Source organism: Pseudorca crassidens, chromosome 16, assembly GCF_039906515.1.
Source record: "Pseudorca crassidens isolate mPseCra1 chromosome 16, mPseCra1.hap1, whole genome shotgun sequence".
Classification (NCBI taxonomy): Eukaryota; Metazoa; Chordata; class Mammalia; order Artiodactyla; family Delphinidae; genus Pseudorca; species Pseudorca crassidens.
This window is the reverse complement of record NC_090311.1, coordinates 31,164,596-31,188,424: the sequence shown is the minus strand read 5'-3', so window position 1 is coordinate 31,188,424 and position 23,829 is coordinate 31,164,596. Positions and strand designations below refer to the sequence as shown.

General features: G+C 44.2%; 2 protein-coding genes across 2 annotated transcripts in view; both read right to left on the bottom strand.

The window, feature by feature from the left end:
* Positions 1-8,841, bottom strand: part of TLL2 (tolloid like 2) — a 132,251-nt gene extending 123,410 nt beyond the window's left edge. Inside the window, exon 1 of the mRNA XM_067709854.1 lies at positions 8,412-8,841. Coding sequence (XP_067565955.1) covers positions 8,412-8,607 — 196 coding nt within the window. The 5' untranslated portion in view covers positions 8,608-8,841. The remainder of the gene's footprint in view (positions 1-8,411) is intronic.
* Positions 8,842-13,270: 4,429 nt separating this feature from the next.
* TM9SF3 (transmembrane 9 superfamily member 3) overlaps positions 13,271-23,829 on the bottom strand; it is a 74,542-nt gene continuing 63,983 nt past the window's right edge. Inside the window, exon 15 of the mRNA XM_067709853.1 lies at positions 13,271-17,424. Within this exon, the coding sequence (XP_067565954.1) occupies positions 17,357-17,424 (68 nt within the window). The 3' untranslated portion in view covers positions 13,271-17,356. The remainder of the gene's footprint in view (positions 17,425-23,829) is intronic.

Below are 23,829 nucleotides of genomic sequence, written 5' to 3'. Positions count from 1 at the left end.
GGGGGTCAGGGATCCAGGAGAGGAGAAGCCGTTCTGGGGCTGGAGAGGCGGTGTGCTTCAAGGGGAGAATAGGGGTTTGAGGTGTTTGTCCCACTGCTTACAAGTTCAGTGTCCTATGCGGGCCCTAGCCCAGCCTCTCCCCTGGACAAGCACCCAGACCTCGTCCTGCAATGCCCACAAGATCATAAGATCTCAGAGCTTCTCCCGTGAGTGCCCGGATCACCTCCTGGCTATCTGAGAGACCAATGGAGAGAACAGAAGGAAAGGAGCTTTATAAACAATGCTAAGGCAATGCTGTAACCACTGTGAGAGGTTAATATCATTGTCCTTCCTCTTGAAAAACATGGTGAAGGGTGAGAAGGCAAAGGTTTGGGGACCAATCAAGTCACAGCCTCTATTCGGATTGCCTGACTATCTATGGTAGAAGGATGTGCATTGCCATCAAATGTGACGTGGGCCCAAATCCTGCTTGTACCTCGGCTATTTGGACCCTGGAGGAATGCTGCTGGAAAGAGGAGTGGCTGGGAGGAACCACGGGCTGAATGGAGGCTCAGACTCAACACCATTCACACATCTCCAGTCAGGGGCTGGCTTCCCGGGTGGGGCCTGGGCATCTGGTTGGCTTGCAGTGCGTGGAACCCCCAGCCTAACAGCAAGGAAGCCAGTGAGTGCCACGGCAGATTTGTTTTTAGAGCAAGGTCTCTGGATATAGAGGAACTATTGCCATCAGCATGGCTTGGAAGCATAAAACTCTGAAATCACCTGCTCCAGTTGTTCAGATACTTGGTTTCCTGCTCTTGGAAACCTTGTTGGATTTCTGTGGGATGATAATAATAAAAACAACAATATTTACTGAATGTTTACCGTGTTCCAGGCACTAAGTGCTCGGTCTATGTTAACTCATGCAACCTTTATAATCACCCTCTGCAGTAGACACTAGTATCCACATTTTATGGGTGAGAAGACTGAGATCAGAAAGCTTAAGAGCCTGGCTCAGGGCCTCACAGCCATGCAGTGGCAGAGCTAGGATCTGCAGCCCGGCAATTCGCCTCCAGAGTCAGCTCACTCCTCAGCGCTCTCATAGGAACGGAAAGTGATGCTGTTCGTGTAATTCAATTTAATGCGCGCGACAGGTTCTTGGGAGGCCACAAAACGACAGCAGTATTTCACATTTATTGAGTGCTTCTATTTGCTCAGCACAGTATCAACAACAGCCTGTGAACTAGAAGTATCTCTTGACTGCATGATGGACATGAGGAAACTGAGACTTTAAAGGCTGCGGGACTCGCTCAAGGTCTCACGGCCAGTAAGTGACAGAGCTGAGAAGGAAAATCCAAGTCAGTCTGACTCCAAAGTTTGGGTACCGAACCAAGAGGCCAGCGAGGACCTAGGCGTTCAAACAACCATGGCCCCTGGGCCGGGGAGAGCCCTGAGAGAAGCAGCGGTCAGGGAAGGTCCAGAGCTGATGGGAGGCGCTGCTGGCCTGTCTGCCCTCGGCTTCCATCAGGAGTATCTTCCCGCTGAGGAGGCCACGCCCAGGAGCTCCCGGGGACAGGGCTGAGGTCTGATTGGCACTTAGCTCTTCAGCACCCACGGCCTGGCAGGCGCCCTGCAGACCAGGGGCTGTCGTCATGGCTCCGCCTCTCCTCTCACTGGGCTGGATGGAGGAGTAAAGGGCACTTCCCCACACACACACCACCCCCAGGAGAGGGTGCAAGACACTGACCGCTGCACGGCTGGGCAGGAGAAAGATGGAAAAACGGGTTCCACTGACATCAGAGTTGCGGACCCACTTGGAGACTTTTCTGTCTCCAGTGTAGAGCTCTGCCTACAGAGAGAGCGTCAGAGGTCAAAAGAGGACCCATGTCGGGCAGAGGGTCTAGGCCCGAGGGTGTGTCTCCAGATGCAAAATGGGAACCATCCCAGCTGCTTGCCTACTCGGGGGCTGGGGTGAAGGTCAACGGGCTGGTGTTCTTACTATCATGCAGCTCTAGGAACATCCTTGCCCAAAAGGGGCTGACGCGTTCCCCTTCTGACCTCCCCTCCCCCAGATGCTGCACCCCCTGCACCCCCCAGCATAAGTCATGGTCCTGGCTGGGACCTCTGGGCTCTGTTGGGCACCTGATGGCCACACGTTCTCTGCCTACTCGGTCAGCCGAATCCTCAGTGTGGGCAGCCTGTGTCTCTCAGCCGACAGTTCCTCAGGAGCCAAGACGGTGCGTTTCCTCCCCCAGCCTCTGCCCCGGCCCCTACTCATCATCACTGACTTTTTCCTTTTTAATCTTTATTGGGCTATAACTCACATACCAAAAAAATTCACCCTTCACTTACTTTTGAGACCCTGTTTACCAATAATTATCAGGTCTGAATTTACGAATCCCTAACTGAATACACTACATGAAATCACTTGTTCACTTATCACAAAAATTCAAATTCCTCTAGAGCATTTCAACAAGAGTTCAAGAAGTACTGGTGAGCAGCTGCTCTGTGCTCTAGTAATGTACATACCCATCACTGAACTCTTGCCTCGTCCAGAAAATGTGCTGAGCACGTGACAAACATTCTATCATTTGACCCTTGCCATGACCCTGAGAAGTGAATATTAGTACTTCTCAAGGGAGGGAACTGAGGCTCAGAGAGGTTAAGTAACTTTCTCAAGGTCACAAAGCCTTGCAGGGGCAGCAGATTTTGGATCCAGGTCTGTCAAGTGTCAAAGCCTAAGCTCTTCACCACCTCGTGCCCTGCCCCTGGGCACTTCAGGGGTGATAAATTGGAGACAGAGGTGGACTAGATGCGCCTCCTGCCTGGAGAAGTGGGAAAGATGAATATTTCATCTCCATACAGCCCTGAAATATTTTGACTCCATCAAATCAGCACCTGCCCGAATCAGCAAGGACACCATGACAAGTAGGGATAAAAATAAAGTTGTAAAACTGCCAGCCGCCCTCACCTGGGTGTGGCCGCTGGGGAGAGACAAGGTGCCAGGGAGATGGCAGCTGCTCCCGCTCTGGGGACAGGCTGTGCCAGGGAGACAGCCTTCCAGGAGGTACCATGGAAGCCTCACATCTGTACAGAAGAATCCAGGGCACCTGCCCCTGCCATGAAGGATGGAAACTCTGGGGGAGCTCTGCCCAGGACCACATCCCCCAGCTCCACCCAGAGCGCTCTCAGGAGGGCTGCTGCCCACTGGGATGGCTCTGCTTCCCTTCCACGCTGACAGTGAGCTTGGAGGCTCCTTCAGCCATGGACCCAACCCACACAGGTCCAGAATCATCATTCCCTCATTCAGCAAATATTGACAAGTACCTATGACGTGTCGCTGGGCACTGGGATTACAGCAGTGATCAAAGCAGACAACAATCCCTGACCTCACAGTTTGACATTCCAGCCTCGTATCAGTAACGTGAGGGCTGCTGGCAGGAGCTGCCCAGAGAGTGCTGTCCTAGAGGGCTCTGATGACCCCCCAAATAAGGAGCTGATTGGTAAGGTCACTGTCTCTGGGAGAGAATGACAAGATGGAGTGGGGCCCCAAATTCCAGGCAGAAGTCAGGTCTAAAAGTGAGAGGAAGGACTACAGACTTGCTCGTGAGGAAAGAGCTAGTTCCCAGGCCAGCACCCTCACCCTGGCTCCTGAGCCATTAGCCATCACGGACTGCCGACTGTATTTACTGATGAAGTAATATATATGTTTATCATATGTGAAGGCCCTGGCATTTATCAAGCCACCAGCTGAAAAGTAAAGCTGCTGTCAGCCAGTTCCCTTGGGTTTAATAAACCCAAAAGGCTACAGAGCACTTTACAGTTTACAAGGTTATTTGCATATCGTTTGAGCCTCAGGTAGACAGTGTTGGTGACCTGAGTCCCATATCCTCAGCTCAACTCTGGGCAGTTCCATGCATCCACTGCATGGCTCCCCACTTTTCTGCTTGAGAAATTTTTCGGAATCCATAGAGCTCAAAGCGCCTGCCCACGCAGGTGCAGGGAAGTTCATGCCTCAAGGAATGGTCATATTCTCCCAAACCGGCTGCAACAATAGCCCCCATTCCACATGCTCTTTTAACAATGTGACTCTGACATGCCTCTGGTGGAGAGATGGGCTATGTTCCCTCCCCTGAATCTGGGAGAGCTTGTGACTGTGGTGGAAGTGATGATACGTAGCTTCTGAGGCAAGGTCATAAAAGGCAATACAGCTGCCATCTGGTTCCCTTGGGATGTGTACACTTAGAATCTAGCTGCCATGCTGTGAGGAAGCCTAATCAGCCCGCATGGAGGGCACACAGAGAGGCTACCTGTAGGTTCTGGCTAAGAGTCCAACTGAGGCCCCAGGCAACAGCCATCCTCAACTGCCAGATATGAGAGAACAAGAAAGCCTCCAGATGATTCCAGCCCCCAATTGTCAAGTCACCCCCAGCCTGCAAGTCTTCACAGCAGAGGCTCAGACACTGGGGAGCAGAGGTAGGACCACTTCTGCTGTGCCTTTTCCAAACTCCTGATCTATAGACCCACCAACATAGTAAAATGGTGGCTGTTCTATACCACAGAGTTTGGGTAGTTTTTTTACACAGGAATAGAAACTGGAAAAGGGAGCAAACAATGAAGGACAGCAGCCTTTGGATAAATGCTCCAGCCTCCTATTCCCTGGGCACACAATTACGGGAGGCTTTATGGAAGGGCCGGGTGGGGACATGGCCCCATCAACTAAAGCAGCTACCTCAATTCCACTCCCTTCATTGGATTTCCTCTTTCCCTGTCATACTAGCCCTGCTCCCTCACCCTGTTCCTTGGGGTCACCTCCTAAACAATTTATCTACACACAAGTCCTGTCTAAGACTCTGCTCTCTCAGGAGTACAACTAGCCTTATGTCTATCCTAAAAGGCAAGCAGTTTTGTTCCCACCCCCATTTTGCAGATGAGGAGACTGAGGCATGGAGGCATGGAGGACCTGCTCAAGGCCATACGAAGAGTAAGAGGCAGGGGCAGGACAAGAATCCAGGCCTCTGGCTCTGAACGCAGCTAAAGAATTATGGGTGAGGGCAAGCAACCTGGAGAAGCCCTCAGAAGCTTTGCAAAAGTTGTTCTCAGGGCCGTGGTGGTTGGAAGGACGCCTTGTAATTTACTGTCAGTTGAACTCTTGACCTCACTTACAGTATCAGATGAAAAACAAACAGCAGAGCAGCGGACCACCAGACAGAGACCACACCCAGGAAGTCCCAGGCATTTACCAGCCCCAGGCCAGGAGGGCTTCCCAGGCCCACTCCCACTCCACAATCATCTGATTTTAAAAGGTCCCTTTTTACAGCATCAAATAGATTGTTTGCTAGTAAATTTAAATTTTACACCTTAAAACTTACTTCAAAGGTCAGCATGAAGATGTTCTTTCACAAGTTTCTAGGAAATCTGTTCATAAAGTACCTAACTATATGTCAGGTACTGTCCTAAGCACATTAATCTGTTGGGAATCATCCTCATTTACAAATGAGGAAACTAAGGCATGGAGAAATTCAGTGACTTGCCCAAGGTCACACACAGTTTGTAAATGACAGAGTAAATAGTAAAATGTGTAAATGGTAAAACTGTAAATGACAGAACACTGACCCGTTTGCTCAGCCTCTGAGATCCTGAGCTGGAAGCAAAGGTCATAGAACCATAGAACACTGAGAAGGAAGGGGCCAGGGGCACAAACTCAAGTGCCCACAAGGAGTGAAGAGGGCGCAGGGCAAGATGGCGGATGTGGACTAAGGGAGCCAGCTCCCTGGACCTGTCAGTTTGCCACCCTAACTAGTCCAACAGTTTCACTCTATGGATGAGGAATTAAGGGCCAGAGAGGAGGGGCTTGCCAGGGAACACAGCTCCTGAGAGGCCAGGAACAGACCCCAGACTCTCTGTACTCTGCATCCACAGTAGAATGGAGACACACCCCGCCCCCGCCCCAGCACAAGAAGCGGCAGGTGGGAGGTGTTTTAGGTTCAAAGCCCTCAGGCAGGTCCTAGGCAGAGGACTTCTGGCTAGAGGAGTCAGGGAGTTAGCATGGGACCGGGATAGGAGGAAAGGCTGCCCCTTAAGGTTTGGTTTGAATATGGAACCAGGAAAGACAGTGTTCCCCGCAAGCCAAGAGGCACTTTCTTACACTGAGTCTCCAGTCCTTGGTGAACTGCTTATTGTCCTTCCAGAAGGCAGTTCCCTTGCTCAGGTAATTTCCAGAAGCATGAGTAGACTGATGTGACATTTCCCCTAGGTCTCCCTTGCCATCGCCCTCTTCTGGTCACTCTTAGCATCAGCATGGATGAAGGAGAGGTCAAGGGGTTGGGAATATGGAGGATGGCTGCGGAGGATGAATGGAGCTGGCTGAAACCATACAGCTACTTTCCGGCCCTGCTGCCCATCCTGTCCAGTCTGTGAAGAGTCACAGAACACGCATGCCCTGGTTATCTAGCATTTTCTCCAAAATTACTGGAGAAAACTGAGGCCCCAACAGGCAAACCTGCTTTAGTGTTATTCCACAAGGCTGAGACCAGGAGCTGGAGAGCCCTCACAGACGGACCTATGCCTCTTTCACCGGGATTCTCAGGCCCTAGATCAGCACCCAGCATCACAGAGGTGCTCGATACATTCCCGAACACACTGATTGCTGCCTCAGCCCAGGCCCCAGCTGCCCACACTGCCTCCCAGAGGCCCAGTTCACATCCAGTAAAGTCCAGGACCTGACAGGTGCAGGTGATGGCTGATCACTTCGCCCTCATCCCAGTTTTGAAGCCCCAGTACCCCTCATTTCAGGCAAGGGCACCATTCAGTGCTCCAGAGACTCTTCAACCTGGTCAGGACGGAGGTCCCATGAGGAACTGAGATACCTTAGTCAGGGCATACTACCTGCTGATACTCTCTCAAATTAGCCAGGAATCAACTCTGCCCTCCTTCCTAACTCAGAAGCCCCACAAGGTACAGTAATAGATGGCTATACTGGAGGAATCTTCCTGCAGCATAAGCCCAGGACCCTCGAACCTGGTATGATCCTCAACCTTCACAAGATTCTCAAGTCTCACACTCTCCTAGGTCCTCTGACCTCCCAGTAACTTGGTCTCCCCCAGACTTCACCCAGTTCTGACGTGCCCAACCCCCAGCCTAGACCACACTCGCTGCAGTAACAACACAAATAATTACAGTGTCATCACAATTATTCCATTTGCAGAGAATTTCTCCATAGGTTATCTGAGTCCTCCTACAATTACTGTCCCCAATTCAGATGAGGAAACTGAGGCTACTAGAGTTTTCCAGGGAGTGAGGGAACGGGGCCACACTGGATCATGCACGGCACTTCCCTCATCAACCAGGAGAAAAGCACCCTGTCCTTCTGCAGATGGAGGCTGCGAGCTTCCCTTGGTCCGCTCATCTCTGCGGCCCGCCGAGTGAAGCGGCCGGACCCTGCCTAGAGATAAACACCAGGACCGGCGGCCCCTGGCCACCGGCCAGGAGCCGCTCGGCGGGCTTCTGAGACCGTCCGCTCTCGGGGGCGTGAGTATCCCTCTGTCCCAGCTGGGAACTGTCCCAGACCCATCGGCTTTCTTTGGAACATGCGCTTGGGCCCTTCTGGGGCTGACGCCTCAACTATTCCGGCTCGGAAGCTGCTCCCCTTGGGACACACAAGCCAGTTGGTGGTTAGTGGGAAGCGGGAGTTGCAGTGCCTGGGCCGCGAGGTGCGCCAGAAAGACCCCCGCGTCCTGGGGCGCGGCTTCCTGGCGGGATTAGAGCACCTGACGGCGTCCATCTCCGCCGGCCCAGGGAGACCCCCAGGCGCGACCACACTGAGGGGGCTACAGGGAAGTTTGCGGCAACTTGAGTCATACACATTCCCCCTCGGCTACCTCTTTCTTTTTGCCTGCTGTGAAGCTTTTCGCTTTTTATACTCTCTTCCCAAGAGTAACCACAAGATCTTGGGAAACTTTGCGTTAAACTTACAAATGTCATGAAATCGGAGCCAGCAACACCGTGTGAGTCTGAGAACGCCGCGCCCAGCCCGGCTCCCGCTCCTCTGCTCCAGCCCAGCGCGACCGACGGTGGCCCGTGTTGACCACCTGGCTGTCAGGCGACTCCGGCGCCCGCCCCAGTCCTTGGGCGCCCTCTCGGCCTCGGGCACCCGCCCTTATTCGCTTTGGGAACGCTCCCGCGGCCGCCACCCTGTGCGCGCCGCAAACCAGGGGCCGGGACGTCCCAGTCGGAGTGTTATTTAAGCAGCCCCGCTGGGACATTGTTTTCCCGGGGAGCTCGAGGGATCTCGGGGGGGGGGGGGTTTGGGGTGCGGAGGGGAGGGGAGACCCGCCCCACGGACGGCTGAGCTGGCTTGCCCACCACCTCATTTGCATTTCAAAGACAAACTTCTGCCGGACATCCCCGGCGGCGGCGGCGGCGGCACCTACCGGCTTTGCACGGGTCATGGTAATGCTCCAGCTGCTGCTCCGCGCTCTCCTCGCCTTCCAGCACCGAGTAGTCCCAGGTGGCGTCCGAGCGCTCCCCGAGCCCCCAGGCGTCGCGGGGCAGCGGCAGCAGCAGCAGCAGTAGCAGGAGAGGCAGCAGCAGTGGCACAAGGGCCCCGGGCGCAGTCACCCGGGGCATGATTGCGAGGGGCCGGCGAAGACCGAGGGAGTTGGGAGCACCGAAATCTGGGCCCTAGCGGGGGACGGTGCACAGGGTCGGCTCGGCGGCGACCCGGGAGAGGCGATTACGCGCGGCTGCCCGGCATGGCTCCGGTGTGGAACCAGCAGAGCGCGGCGTCCCGGTCCGCGTCGGCGCGCCCAGGCAGCAGCAGCCGCTCAGAGCTACTTGCCCGGCTGCCGAGGCTGAGGCGGCTGCGACCGTGGTAGTGGCGGCGGTGGTTGGAGCAGTGGCCGCTCCGCCCCTCTCCACCCGGGCTGGACCGCACAGACCTCGCCAGGGGCCCCGGGCAGCCAATCACTCGGGCGCCCGAGGCGAGGCCCCTCCTCTTCCCGGCACCTCCGCAACTTCGGAGGAAGGGGAGCGAGGTGAACAGGCTGAAGGCAGGGACCCTGGGCCAGCCGCGCTGCCCCAGAGCCAAGGGAGCCCTTCTCCGGGCGCCACCGCGCCTCCGGCCCCCCAAAACGCTGCTCTGGAAGATCAGGGCTGGACCTCCCGCCTTGTTGTATTCTGAAAACTCACTTTGCAACTCCCCGATGCACACGTGGGTCGAAGGCAGGCAGCAGTGGTTAGAGCTCTGAGCTCAGGGCCGGGAACCCGATGCGAGCGATCCCTGATACCAAATCACTATGTGCTTTTCGGACAATCGTTTCTCTGTAGGGATGAAGCGAATCTTCTCTCTGGTTGCTTTCGGAGCAGAAAATAGATAGATAGATAGATAGATAGATAGATAGATAGATAGATAGATAGAGGATTAAGCTCCTCTCAGCTTTCTCAAACTTCCCTCGTCCAGCTGTGAAGGGCGCCTGATTGCAGCGCCGACCTAGCCTAGCGCGTGGCTGGTGATTTGAGTGGCTTAGGGAAGGATGATTTAAAATGATGGACTTCCCCTCTTTGTGACCCCATCCTTTAGTAAAACAGTGTAAGATGCTTCAAACAAGCAAAAAGATTGACAAACAGCTGTACGTGCTATTTGTGTTAAACTACAGACATGTTTTATTAAATAAGCCACTCACCATTAACTTGATGAACAAAAACGACCAATTTCTTTAGTCTGGTTAATTTTGTGCCAATTAAAAACATATGCCCAAATAATTTAAGAGAATAATCAAGAGCTATTTGAAACCCCCTCCTACGTTGTACCTTAAATGTAAACTTTACCTTAAATGTAAAAATTGTCAGAACTGAGCCATTTCGATTTACAGACATAAAAAGTACTATTACAGAGAGACTTTTCAAAGACCTTTCTATGCAAGCAAAATTGCCCCAGTCTTGAAGTAAAACACACCAATGTGTAGAGATTTTCAGCATCACTCCCAGTAGAATCTTTTTTCACTTAAACTGCAAGCAGAAAAAGTGGACTGAGCTTTCCTTTTAGATTTCTATATGGTTTCACAGCCACTAGTGACAAAAGAGCTGACAGGGAGCCCCAAGCTGGGCTTTACACAGAATTCCGAATTTCTTGCATTATGATCATCTGTCTTCTCATCTAGTAAGTAGGGTAACAAGTCCTTCAAACCAGTAGACTTAAAAGTTAACCACTAGAAGGGGGCTACTGGATATTTTGTCTTGGCCCTCAGAAATGCAAGTTGACCCTGCTTCATGCTAAGTCTTCATCAAATGGGCACATACAGGACGGAGCCAGATTGGGCAAGAACTGACAGACAGGAGGAAGTAATCTGGGGTGGGTGTGTGGGTGGAATGGATGTCACCAAATGGCAGGGAAGGCCAAGTGGCCATTAAATAGGTGTGGGAAGGGGTCAAACGTCATTTCTGCCTGAACACTAGGAGTCAAACCCAACGCCATAGGTCTCTGCATTCAACCCAGTGAAGGTCACCACCTGTCAGTAGAGGAGTCCACAAAGTCAACAGCTCAAAAGCCTAACAACCTTCTGTGACACTTCCAGGTCTCCAGATGGCACTAGGCAAACAGCCAACTGGCCTCCTCATTAGCAGGGAATTCCTCCAGAAAATAGACATTACAGGCAACCTCTTGGGCAAACACTGAGGTTGTGAGCTTTTATTGCCTCTAATCCCCACCTCATGAGTAGCTGCCAGGCTTCTCACCAACACTCTTTGCCCAAATATTTTGAAGACAGTCATGCTCTGGGATGAGCAAATGGCAGTTTTATGTCAGAAGCCCTGTTTATATGCTATTTTAAAGGCTATCAAACAAATCAATGAACTATTTGAGTTATAGTACAGAAGTTAGGAACAATTGAAAGGGATGGTTAATATTTTTTTCTCAGTTCTATGGTTTCTGATTTCACTCACCATTTTTGTATTTTAAACTTTAATCGGGATTCAAATAACTTTTAAAATGTATTCTTTTAAATCCCACGAAAAAACTAGAGATAGATTTAGAATAAAAGGCTTTGTGACCTAAAGCCACTCAACTCAGTTCCATTATCACATTCATAATTATTTGTGGGTTTCCTCCTCCACAGCTCATGGTCCTGTGGAAACCTGAATGTCATTACAAGCTTCCCCCCATTTTAGTCAGATGTCTGTCCTCCACTCAACTCGTTCCAGCTCTACCCCTATGCCCTGAGTGATGCAGCTCTCTTGCAGCAGCTCTTAAATGCCTCCACATCTACCAAGTTTTACCCTCCTTACCTACTCCACAGAGGCCACTTTCTCCTCCTTGTGCCTGTCCAGGTTACTATACACCACCTTCTCCAAGGCAGGGAGCAGAACCTCCAGGGTAAAGCGGGCACTCTCATTTGCTGGTTCATTTCTTAGTTTACATTAACTGACCACTGAGAGGTACTTTGAGTTTTAAAAATATTTAATACTGTTACAATTTTTAGCAGCTGTTGAAAACCTTCTGTGGCTCCTCTGAAACCTCTACCCAAGCCCGTGAGGGTGGCACATCAGGTCCTCCATCCACCACCAGGCCGTCCTTCCACATGGATTCCAGCCTTGGCTCTTGCCACCTCCGTCTCTCCACTCCTGTTGCATTAAACACCTTGCAGTCATCCTAACAGGGCCTTGCTGCTTCACACCTCCATGTCTTTGCCGGGGACACCTTCATAACCACACAGCCTGCATCTTCATGCCACCATTACTGCAGCTACCACACCTATGACATTTACCTATTTATGTCTATCCTACCCTTCTGGGTCTCTAGCCTGCAGCGGATCTGTCTGACCAACTCCAACTTGGAAAGCGCCTTCCACGTCTTACTCTCTAGATCCTCTCTTCCCTTCAGTGACCTCCAAGGTTAAGTCCCATAATCTTAGTGGCTTAGATTGAGCCACTAAGAACTGCAACATTGGCCAGTTTAAATGCCTGACATCAAGTTCTCCCTACAACCATGTCCTCCATTTTTAAAATTTGAAACCCCTATCACTTTAAGCATGCAACACTTTGAAAATAACTTTAAAAACGTTTGTAGACTACATTACCACCGTTGACTCCATGTGTCCCAATGCAAGCTTATTCCCTCCCCCTTTTCTAATGTTAAACTGTAGATTAGCTATTTAATAAAAGTTCTCACTTTGAAATCCAGAAGGTGGTTGTAGAGCAGATTCCTTTATACTCCTAGTTTTCCAATCAGACAAAAAAGTGTTCACTAAAGAGATCAAAAGTAACTCAAATTTGCACCAATATAACTATTTGGCTAACAGGAATTGCCAAGTATAATATGTGTCAACTGAGTCTGGTAATAAAATCAAGGGGAGAAAAGAACCAAGGAGGTTGACAATAATTTAAGTAACTAGTTAAAACCGAAGAAGAAAAAAAAGTACAAATAGACCTGGAGAAACTAACCACTAATTTTGATGTAGTACAATAAAAATAAGCCCTTCCGTTGGTATAGAACACTCATTTCTGATATGATCTCTATGACAATATTTCCAATATTATCTCCTCCATAGGCTGGAGAGGTGACATCCCCATTTTACAGTTACACCAGTCAAGACAATAGGACCCTAATTTTGATTACTTCTGGGCTAAAAATAAGAAACTCTTTAGCTGCTCTATACCTATAAAATGTAGCTGTCTACCCTATCAGCTTCACAGGATAGTTGTGAGAAAACATATGTGAAACTGTTGTGAAACAGTAATAAGTACTAGACAAATGCAATGCATTACCAATCAGAAGAATGACAGGCATAGGGGTAGTGGGGTTTGAATGCAGGAGTCAGAGTTTGTATATAAAGAAAGTCAAAGGAATGATAATAAAAATCATTTCTTAAAAAGACAAACCTTGTTCATTGTGCCATTCTTTCCATTTTCTGTACTTTTTTTTTTCTTCAAAATATAAAGCTGGGGAAAAAACCAAATCTCAATTTTTAAATCCTTTGTTTCAGGGGTCAGCCCACTATGGCCCACCGGCTGTTTTTGTTGTTTTATTGGAACACAGCCATGCTCATTAGTTGATGTACTTTCTCCCATGGCTGTTGTGCTACAATGGTAGAGCAGTTGTTACGGAGACTGTACGACTCTCAAAGCCTCAAATATTTCCTATCGGGCTCTTTACAGAAAGTTTGCTGACCCCTGCTTTATTTAATTGTGGAAAGCTATTAGTAATCTCTTCATATGCGTGCCAATAATAATAGGTTATCCCTTATGCTTGGTTCACCTGTTTCAAAAAGGAAAGAAATAAAGCATCCAAGGGAAGAACATTTGACTTTTTATTACTTTTTAAAAATCCAACTTCAGTTAGATTAACAGACGAGATTAGAACTTCAAATGTGATACATTATCTGCACTGGATTTATATTACTAAAAAGCCAGTTGGAATATGGCCTACACGAATCACGGGTGGGTACAAAAATGGAAGTAATCATTGAGCATTAACTGTTTCCTTTCAACTCTGTCACCGATTGTCTGTACTCTGTGGGGATTTATAGATTCATGTTTGACACAGTTGAAAATCCCAAGTGGGACTGCTTTTCCAAAGATACTCTGTTGTCCTTCAAATAGAATGCCATGTTATTTCCTCCCTGCCTAAGCTCTTACTTGTAATGTTTATAACTTTCAAATGACCTAAACTGATGAATTACAGTTAACACACAGAATGCTGCTTTACCAGTCAATCATTAGCAAGACTCGTTCACCAGTACCTCAAGGTAAACATTCTTCACAACAGTTTATTTCCATCTCCTAATACAGTGAAACAAGAACTTATAACTTTAAGTGAAACTTAAAACTTTACTTTTGTCTTTGCACAATTCTGCCTACAGTTCCAAAGAGAATGTCAAATTAGATGGCTTTTAGAAAATGCTCATAGGAGAGAACAAGAGTTATTCCTCATAATGAATTTAAATTTTATAAAATTTCTGCAGCTATATGTTAACTTTCTGAACTACCCTACCTCTAAATCTAGTCTATTTCTATACATACTTCCAAACAATCTTTATAAATTTTCACTTCTCTGATCTCAATTGCTAAAATATAGCTTCATAAGTATGCAATTTTTATGAAGATATAAAACATTAATGAATACTTGTGTTCTCATATGTCACTACTCCTATTTATTACGTGTTCCAATAAATCAACAGAATGAAGCACTAAGACACGCTGAAATCTAAACTTAAAACCCAGATGGAACTGCAGTGTATAGATTACAAATAGGCTTTTCTTTCCCAGAATTCATATACAGAAGCCCTTCGGTATATAGCTTTTCCTGAACAAATGACATTAATACATTTTTTTCTTTTTTACATTTGTAAAAATTCAGGAAATCTTAATATTTATTTGCAAGACGTTTGGCATAAGGTGATCAATAAACATTTAGGAAACAAAAGGTCTATCGAAATGAATACAATTTGTGGATAAACCCTGAATAAGTGGCTTTTGGAAGAACTGGAATTTGCAGCAGCCGCCTTTAGAAAGAGGGCCATCCACTCGCAATGGAAAACACTCAAGCATACCGTTCACTAGGTTCAGAAATCACCACAATATAATGAATTCTAAGGGCGTGGGGCTCAATTTATGGGCAAACTCAGCACAATCTACGAGCCCAACATGATATACTAAAGAATGCTTTACCACCCTTCCAGCCATTACATTTCCACCTTATCCTACTCTTGTACTAGGATATATGTATTAACAATGTCACTTACTAATGTACCTAAATTTCAGGAGAAGCGTGCTTACGGATACAAATCCCCAGTTTTTGAGAGTGTTCAAAGCATCAGCTGATAAGTTGAGCAAATGTTAACAAATGAAAGACAACTAGCATTTATGGAGTGGAAAAGCCCTACCCTTTAATTAACTTAAATAACATATTTTACCATTCTACAACTGAGAGCTAGGGAGCTAAACTATTTGTGCATTACATCTTCTTCAAGAGACACACACACACACACCCAGCCCCTCTAGGAAGCCATAAACCAAAACCTATTTTTTAAAGGACTTTTCAAGGTGACTTATACTCATTTTAATGAAGCTCTTAATGTATGTGGAAATTAGAAAATTATTTTTCAGTGAAGATTCCAAAGGACTTTAAATACAGATCAATTTAGTAAAAGAATTGGTGTACCTGAAAGCAGCTAAACCACTCATTCTTTAAAACCCCTACACCTTACTTGCAAGATTCATGAGAAAGAAATTTCATTTTATTAAGACAAAAGCTTGCCACCCAATTTACAATCTATCAGACCCTATGTTCTTATAAGTACTTTACACGTTTAAAATTTACATAATATAAACCATTAAGTACTGACTTTTAGTTCCTTTTAAGATCTTAAAGGAAGGTGTGAGAAGAAAGAGAAAATGGAGGAGCCAGTAGATTACACTTAATATTTTGGTTTGAAGAAGAGGATTTACCTACAGCTTTTGATCAAATTTCTGTTTGTTCATGTCAGCCATACTTAAGTAGTAAGAAATCAAATTTTTCACCCTTTATAGTCCTTACATGCTACATTATAGGATGCAGTCTCTTAATTTATAGAAACGTATTTTGTAATGAAAACACCTTACGTAACTCTGAATGGCATGAGTTTCACATTAAGGTTTAAATTACAGCTGTTTTGAGTCTTTCTAAAAATACCAATATACAGTATTGTTTTAGGTGGTCATTTGCATAGCAAACTATTAAACTAGAAACTCAATGGTTCTAGGAAAACTTCACATTATGGATCGTTCCAGAAAGATGTATTCAAAATTAAAATTACTTCTCTTAGAAAACTATAACCTTTATTTGCTCATCCCCTAGTAAGCTAACCACTTTTACCCATCCCCACTTTACATGGTACACCAACCTGAACAGATTTTGTGCCACAATTTCATTCAAAGGGCTTCTCATTCACTTTGTGACTGTACTGGATAATCTAGATGTACGCAAGTTTGGGGATTTTAAAGTAATTGTCCCCTGTATTAGAAAAGCATGGTTTATAGTATAGTAAAAAATTTGCATTCAGTAATTGCCTTTTGAAAAAGATATCTTCAAATTGCAAACACATGTATTTTCACAAAACAATTTGGTCAGGAAGTTTTATTTTAACATTCTAAAGCAGTAACGCTTTAGATGTTACTTAAGTGCCCCAGACAGGATTAACAAAATTAAATGTTTCTAAATTACAAATTTAGCTCCTGTAGGAGTCTCAGGAAAAAACCAAATAATCCCCCCTCCCAAAAGAAGTATGAACACACACATTTTGAAGAAACCCCAATGTTTCATGCAGTGGTAGGCAAGATGTAAAAAGCCACCCAAATTCACACATTTCTACACCAATCATATCAGAAAAAAGTACTCCGTAGTCAACCTGTACATCCAAATGCATTTGGGAATCTACACCTACGTTACATTATTTAATGTTATATACATTTATTACCCACCCCCCTTGTTTTTAATAATTTCTTATGTAAAACCTTCATTCAAACCCCAAAAAGATGTAAGACTAACTTGGGGGGTAGGGGGCAGATAATCACTTTAGACATTCAGTTAAAATGTAGTTTATCTAAATCACAAAATGTTTAATAAAAACAAATATCTCCTCCATTTAATACTTTGCTTTCTAACTGTACAGTAAATTGCATTGTAGAGAGTACACCTCTATCTTCAGACTGTATCTTCTTTGGATGGAATTAAGATGTAATTGGATAGTTTTAAGATAAATAAATGGGAAGTTGGTCCAACTAAGATGACAGCAGATATATTACACGCAGGATTTAATATTTTTAAATTCTCTCTGTAAAAAAAAAAAAAAGGATGCAGTTGAATTGGAAAAAAAAAAAAGGCAGGTCAAAAAAGAACCCAGGTTCAATATATAAAAATGTCCCACAATAAGTTGACGATGGCAGTAAAAATAAGAGAAAAAATTAATCTTTCTGGAACATCATTTTTCAATAACATAGAAACACTAGTGCCAGGAAGATTTCTATTCATGTAATTTTAGCATCCAAGTTTCCCTCTATTTATTTTATTGGAACAAATGCTTTAAATAAACTATTTGTCCTCTTCACTGAAGAGAGCTGGTCTATTTCATCTTTAATGAGCTAGTTTTTGGGAAGATTAGCCATGTACTGTAGTAATGCCTACTGCATAAAATCCAAGCATTTGCTGTGAACAGTTGGAGAAAGCAGTCAGTTAAGAACCTAGGATCAATGGAAATAGATGTTACTTTAAGCCATCCACAAAAGAGAGACCCACAAAGTACCCAGTGTTAAAGCCCAAATCTCTTCTTGCGCTTTTTTTGCTGTGCAAGTTCCACCCCTGTGAAAGAGAAATTGATCCGAAGTTCCAGGTTTTCTTGGGTCTTTAGTCAATTTTCACATTAGTATAGATTTTTCGGACAAAGGCACTTGTTCCCATGTAACCAATTGCTCCTGTAAAGATAAAATAAGATGTTTTGAAACAAATACATATAGAGCAGTATCCATCATTTACAAACACTAAATGCTCTCTGCTCTGTAAAGGTATTATTTTTCCATGATAACATCTTTTGTTAGTATTCTCTCTGAACTTATTAAAATAGTATCATTTGTTCTGCAAATCACCTGTTACTGTAATACACCAAGTGTGACCTGATGTAATGTTTTTATAATTAAATATCAATTAATACATGAAATTATGAACTATATGAATTAAAATAATCTCTTATAAAGAATAATTTCAGAATGACAAAAATTTGTTAAATGAAAAAAACATGTTCTTTTAAAATTTAAGCATAGATTATTCTAGGTCATTAAAACAATATTAACATGTTCCCCAAACCATATGATACCTTATGGATAATTCAGTAAGAAGTGACTGGGGATTCTCTCAGGGAAGGACTGAGAACCACGACCAAGTGCCATTTGAAGCTCTAGAGAGGAGGCTTCTTTTTTTTTTTTTTTTTTTTGCAGCACGCGGGCCTCTCACTGTTGTGGCCTCTCCCGTTGCGGAGCACAGGCTCCGGAAACGCAGGCCCAGTGGCCATGGCTCACAGGCCCAGCCGCTCCGCAGCATGTGGGATCTTCCCGGATCGGGGCACGAACCCATGTTCGATCGGCAGGCGGACTCTCAACCACTGCGCCACCAGGGAAGCCCTGAGGCTTCTTTTTTTATGTTTAAATTGTAGAGGCTATGTGATTGGTAGAGAGGCAGGCATTTGAGGGCATGCATAAGAGAGACAGGTAAGTAGATCACGAGTTTTTGAATAATTAGCTTCAAATGGGACCCAAAACACCAGAGAACACGGGTGTTTTTGTCTGTTTTGTTAATTAAGTTTCTGCCTCCTGGGCCTCAAAAAGTACTTGGCACATGATAAGATACTCAATAAGTATTTGTTGAATGAATGAATGACTGTATAGTTCTTTAGAGCAAGTAATAAGGGATCTTTAAAACAAGACAGTTGGTCATTCATATCATAGAGAAGATTCTCCACTGGATTTAGGAATTTACCATCTAAGCCCATTATTCAAAGTCTAAAAGTATATCTTCCATGAGTTAACGATACATACATATATACCTAATTGTCCACCTTTGAACTGACTTTTATTTGCCCAACTGGTGTATGCAAGGAAAAAATAAGTCTCTTCTGCCTTTACGTATGTAAACTGTACCTCAAAGGAACCAAATGGCTGATAAAAGGAAGTTTCTCCTTAGAGAAGTATCCCAGCTAATAAATATAAAAGGAACAACAGAACGAGAATATTATAACCACTAACGACTTATTTGAGCTAGGCAATAATTATCAATGGCTGCTAACCTCACAGAGACAACCAGACATTAAGGGCCTCCTTATGAAAGTGCACAAACCACCTGCTAAGTATTCTTGGACAAGTATTAATATTCTTGAGTATGATTAAGTCTGTAGCTGTAACTACCACTTTACAGAAAATATGGGGGGAAGAAGTACATAGAGAAGCATTAAATAACACCTTAGGGATATAATCAGCAAAATCCAGAGTGTGAAAAACTCTACAGGAATTAAAACAAACCAACCCAAACCCAAGTTTCTTAAATAATTGCAAGGGAAAAGAGAGCAAACTGGATCTTGATGCAAACAAACTGTATTAAAAGAGAAATGAGGATGTGTGGGGCAAATTTGAACACTAAGTGAATATTTGAGCATATTAATAAATTATACTTATATATTGAATATATACTGAAATAATTTTATATATTATATAACTGCATTCATCCATATTATAGTTATATAATAATTATAGTATATAAACACTGCACATTTTATACACACACACACTGAAATATTTACAGCTGAAATAACATGAGGTCCAAGATTCATGTCAGAAAAAAAGCGGGGTAAGGTGGGACTATAAATAAGACAAGATTGGCTACCAGTTGATAATTACTGATGTGTTAGGTGTGTTAGGTACATGGCGACTCACTACATATATATCACTGTTCCTCTTTTTGTATATATTTGAAAATTCCCCATTATTAAATATTGAAAATATTTTTAAAAACCCACCCAAACAAAGCAAACCTATTTTTGCAATGAATAGACATTTATTTTTTAATATGAAATAATTATACTACACTTGAAAATAGTGATAATTCACTTTGAAATAATTATATACAAGTCCTTACAAGGTAAGAGAAAATACCATTCAATTTTATAAAAATAAATCTGAATTCTTATAAAAATATCTATAAAATTTTAAGTAGAATCAAAAATTTAACTGGCATAATACAACACTAGTCCAATAACCAAATCCAGTTTTCCAGACTTACAAAACCTTGTTCCATTTTGAGCAGAGGTACGCTTAAAAGCAAAACAGTGTCAACCTAGAGTATCATTTTTCCTAATCTTATGAGTATCTCAAGAATAAGCTTATAAAAATATGGCTTTATAAAAGGAAGATATTGAATATGCACTCTAGAAAAGTAAATGTCTTGGGAATAATACACTTTAAAACTTAATTTCCTTAAAACTAAAATGCTATGCTCAAAATATAAAGTCTACAACAATATCTAATTATTTCCCACCTTATAATTATTTATTTTTCCTACATTAAAAAAAATCTAATATTTTTCTTTCAATTACTGACTGAAAAAGCATTTTTAGCAACATAACCTGATGCGTATGTATAACTTTTGTATTATGACATTTTAATCATTTCCACTGTGAAATGTTTCCCCTCCCCCCAAAACACCAATTAACACTGAAGGCATACAAACCCTTTAAAGAATAAATGTTGGGACATTGCCAGAACAGCAGGGAACTGTAAATGTGCCAAGACTGTTAGGCAGTAAGATGAAATTTCAACAGGAAATGCGTTCAAAAACTTTAGCTAACTTAATTCCATTTTCTTTGTAAATGTCAAGATATTACCTCTCCAGGTCTTCCTTAAATCATATTATAGAAAGATTCAAGAAAAAAGTAACCTTCTGCATAATCCCATGACTCCATACCTCATTGATTGCTGGTGATAATCAAGAAAGATTTCAGAGGAGGAACCAAGATGGCGGAGTAGAAGGACGTGCTCACTCCCTCTTGTGAGAACACCAGAATCACAACTAGCTGCTGGACAATCATCGACAGGAAGACACTGGAACTCACCAAAAAGATACCCCACATCCAAAGACAAAGGAGAAGCCACAATGAGACAGTAGGAGGGGTGCAATCACAGTAAAATCAAATCCCGTAACTGCTGTGTGGGTGACTCACAGACTGGAGGACACTTATACCACAGAAGTCCACCTGCTGGAGTGAAGGTTCTGAGCCCCACATCAGGCTTCTCAACCTGGGGGTCCGGCAATGGTAGGCGGAATTCCTAGAGAATCAGACTGCGAAGCCTAGTGGGATTTGACAGCAGGACTTCCAACAGGACTGGGGGAAACAGAGACTCCACTCTTGGAGGGCACACACAAAGTACTGTGTACACTGGGACCCAGGGGTAGGAGCAGTGACCCCAGGGGAGACTGAACCAGACCTACTTGCTAGTGTTGGAGGGTCTCCTGCAGAGGCGGTGGGTGGCTGTGGCTCACCGTGGGGAAAAGGAACTGGCAGCAGAAGTTCTGGGAAGTGCTCCTTGGCGTGAGCCCTCCCAGAGTCTGTCATTAGCCCCACCAAAGAGCCCAGGTAGGCTCTAGTGCTGGGCTGCCTCAGGCCAAACAACCAACAGGGAGGGAACCCAGCCCCGCCCATCAACAGTCAAGCGGATTAAAGTTTTACTGAGCTCTGCCCACCAGAGCAACAGTCAGCTCTACCCATCACCAGTCCCTCCCAACAGGAAACTTACACAAACCTCTTAGATACCTTCATCCACCAGAAGGCAGACAGCAGAAGCAAGAAGAACTACAATCCTGCAGCCTGTGGAACAAAAACCACATTCACAGACAGACAAGATGAAAAGGCAGAGGGCTATGTACCAGATGAAGGAACAAGATAAAACCCCAGAAAAACAACTAAATGAAATGGAGACAGGCAACCTTCCAGAAAAAGAATTCAGAATAATGATAGTGAAGATGATCCAGGACCTCGGAAAAAGAATGGAGGCAAAGATCGAGAAGATGCAAGAAATGTTAACAAAGACCTAGAAGAATTAAAGAACAAACAAACAGAGATGAACAATACAATAACTGAAACGAAAACTACACTAGAAGGAATCAACAGCAGAATAACTGAGGCAGAAGAATGGATAAGTGACCTGGAACACAGAATTGTGGGATTCACTGCTGTGGAACAGAATAAAGAAAAAAGGATGAAAAGAAATGAAGACAGCATAAGAGACCTCTGGGACAACATTAAACACAACAACATTCGCATTATAGGGGTCCCAGAAGGAGAAGAGAGAAAGGAAGGACCAGAGAAAATATTTGAAGAGACTATAGTTGAAAATTCCCTAACATGGCAAAGAAAATAGCCACCCAAGTCCAGGAAGCGCAGAGAGTCCCATACAGGATAAACCCAAGCAGAAACATGCCAAGACACACAGTAATCAAACTGACAAAAATTAAAGACAAAGAAAAATTACTGAAAGCAACAAGGGAAAAATGACAAATAACATACAAGGGAACTCCCATAAGGTTAACAGCTGATTTCTCAGCAGAAACTCTACAAGCCAGAAGGGAGTGGCATGATATACTTAAAGTGATGAAAGGGAAGAACCTACAACCAAGATGACTCTACCAGGCAGGATCTCATTCAGATTTGCTGGAGAAATCAAAAGTTTTACAGACAAGCGTAAAAAAAAAAAAAAAGTTTTACAGACAAGCAAAAGCTAAGAGAATTCAGTACCACCAAACCAGCTCTACAACAAATGCTAAAGGAACTTCTCTAAGTGGGAAACACAAGAGAAGAAAAGGAACTACAAAAAACAAACCCAAAACAATTAAGAAAATGGTCACAGGAACATACATATTGATTAAACGTGAATGGGTTAAATGCTCCAACCAAAAGACACGGGCTTGCTGAATGGATACAAAAACAAGACCCAGGGCTTCCCTGGTGGCGCAGTGGTTGAGAGTCTCCCTGCTGATGCAGGGGACGCGGGTTCGTGCCCCGGTTCGGGAAGATCCCACATGCCACGGAGCGGCTGGGCCCGTGAGCCATGGCCGCTGAGCCTGCGTGTCCGGAGTCTGCGCTCCGCAGCAGAAGAGGCCACAACAGTGAGAGGCCCGCGTACCACAAAAAAAACCAAAAAACAAGACCCATATATATACTGTCTACAAGAGACCCACTTCAGACCTAGGGACACATACAGACTGAAAGTGAGGGGATGGAAAAAGATATTCCATGCAAAAGGAAATGAAAAAAGGCTGGAGTAGCAATATTCATATGAGATAAAATAGACTTTAAAATAAAGAGTGTTATAAGAGACAAGGAAGGACACTACATAATGATCAAGGGATCAATCCAAGAAGAAGATATAACAATTATAAATATATATGCACCCAACATAGGAGCACCTCAATACATACGGCAACTGCTAACAGCTCTAAAATAGGAAATTAACATTAACACAATAATACTGGGGGACTTTAACACCTCACTTACACCAATGGACAGATCATCCAAAGTGAAAATAAATAAGGAAACAGAAGCTTTAAATGACACAATAGACCAGATAGATTTAATTGATATTTATAGGACATTCCATCCAAAAACAGCAGATTACACTTTCTTCTCAAGTGCGCACGGAACACTCTCCAGGACAGATCACATCTTGGATCACAAATCAAGCCTCAGTAAATTTAAGAAAATTGAAATCATATCAAGCATCTTTTCTGACCACAACTCTATGAGATTAGAAATGAATTACAGGGAAAAAAACGTAAAAAACACAAACACATGGAGGCTAAACAATACATTACTAAATAACCAAGAGATCACTGAAGAAATCAAAGAGGAAATCAAAAAATACCTAGAGACAAATGACAATGAAAACATGATGATCCAAAACCTATGGGATGCAGCAAAAGCAGTTCTAAGAGGGAAGTTGATAGCTATACAAGCCTACCTCAAGAAACAAGAAAAATCTCAAATAAACAATCTAACCTTACACCTAAAGGAACCAGAGAAAGAAGAACAAACAAAACCCAAAGTTAGTAGAAGGAAAGAAATCATAAAGATCAGAGCAGAAATAAATGAAATAGAAAAAAAGAAAACAATAGCAAAGATCAATAAAACTAAAGGCTGGTTCTTTGAGAAGATAAACAAAATTGATAAACCATTAGCCAGACTCATCAAGAAAAAGAGGGAGAGGACTCAAATCAGTAAAATTAGAAATAAAAAAGGAGAAGTTATGACACTGCAGAAATACAAAGCATTCTAAGAGACT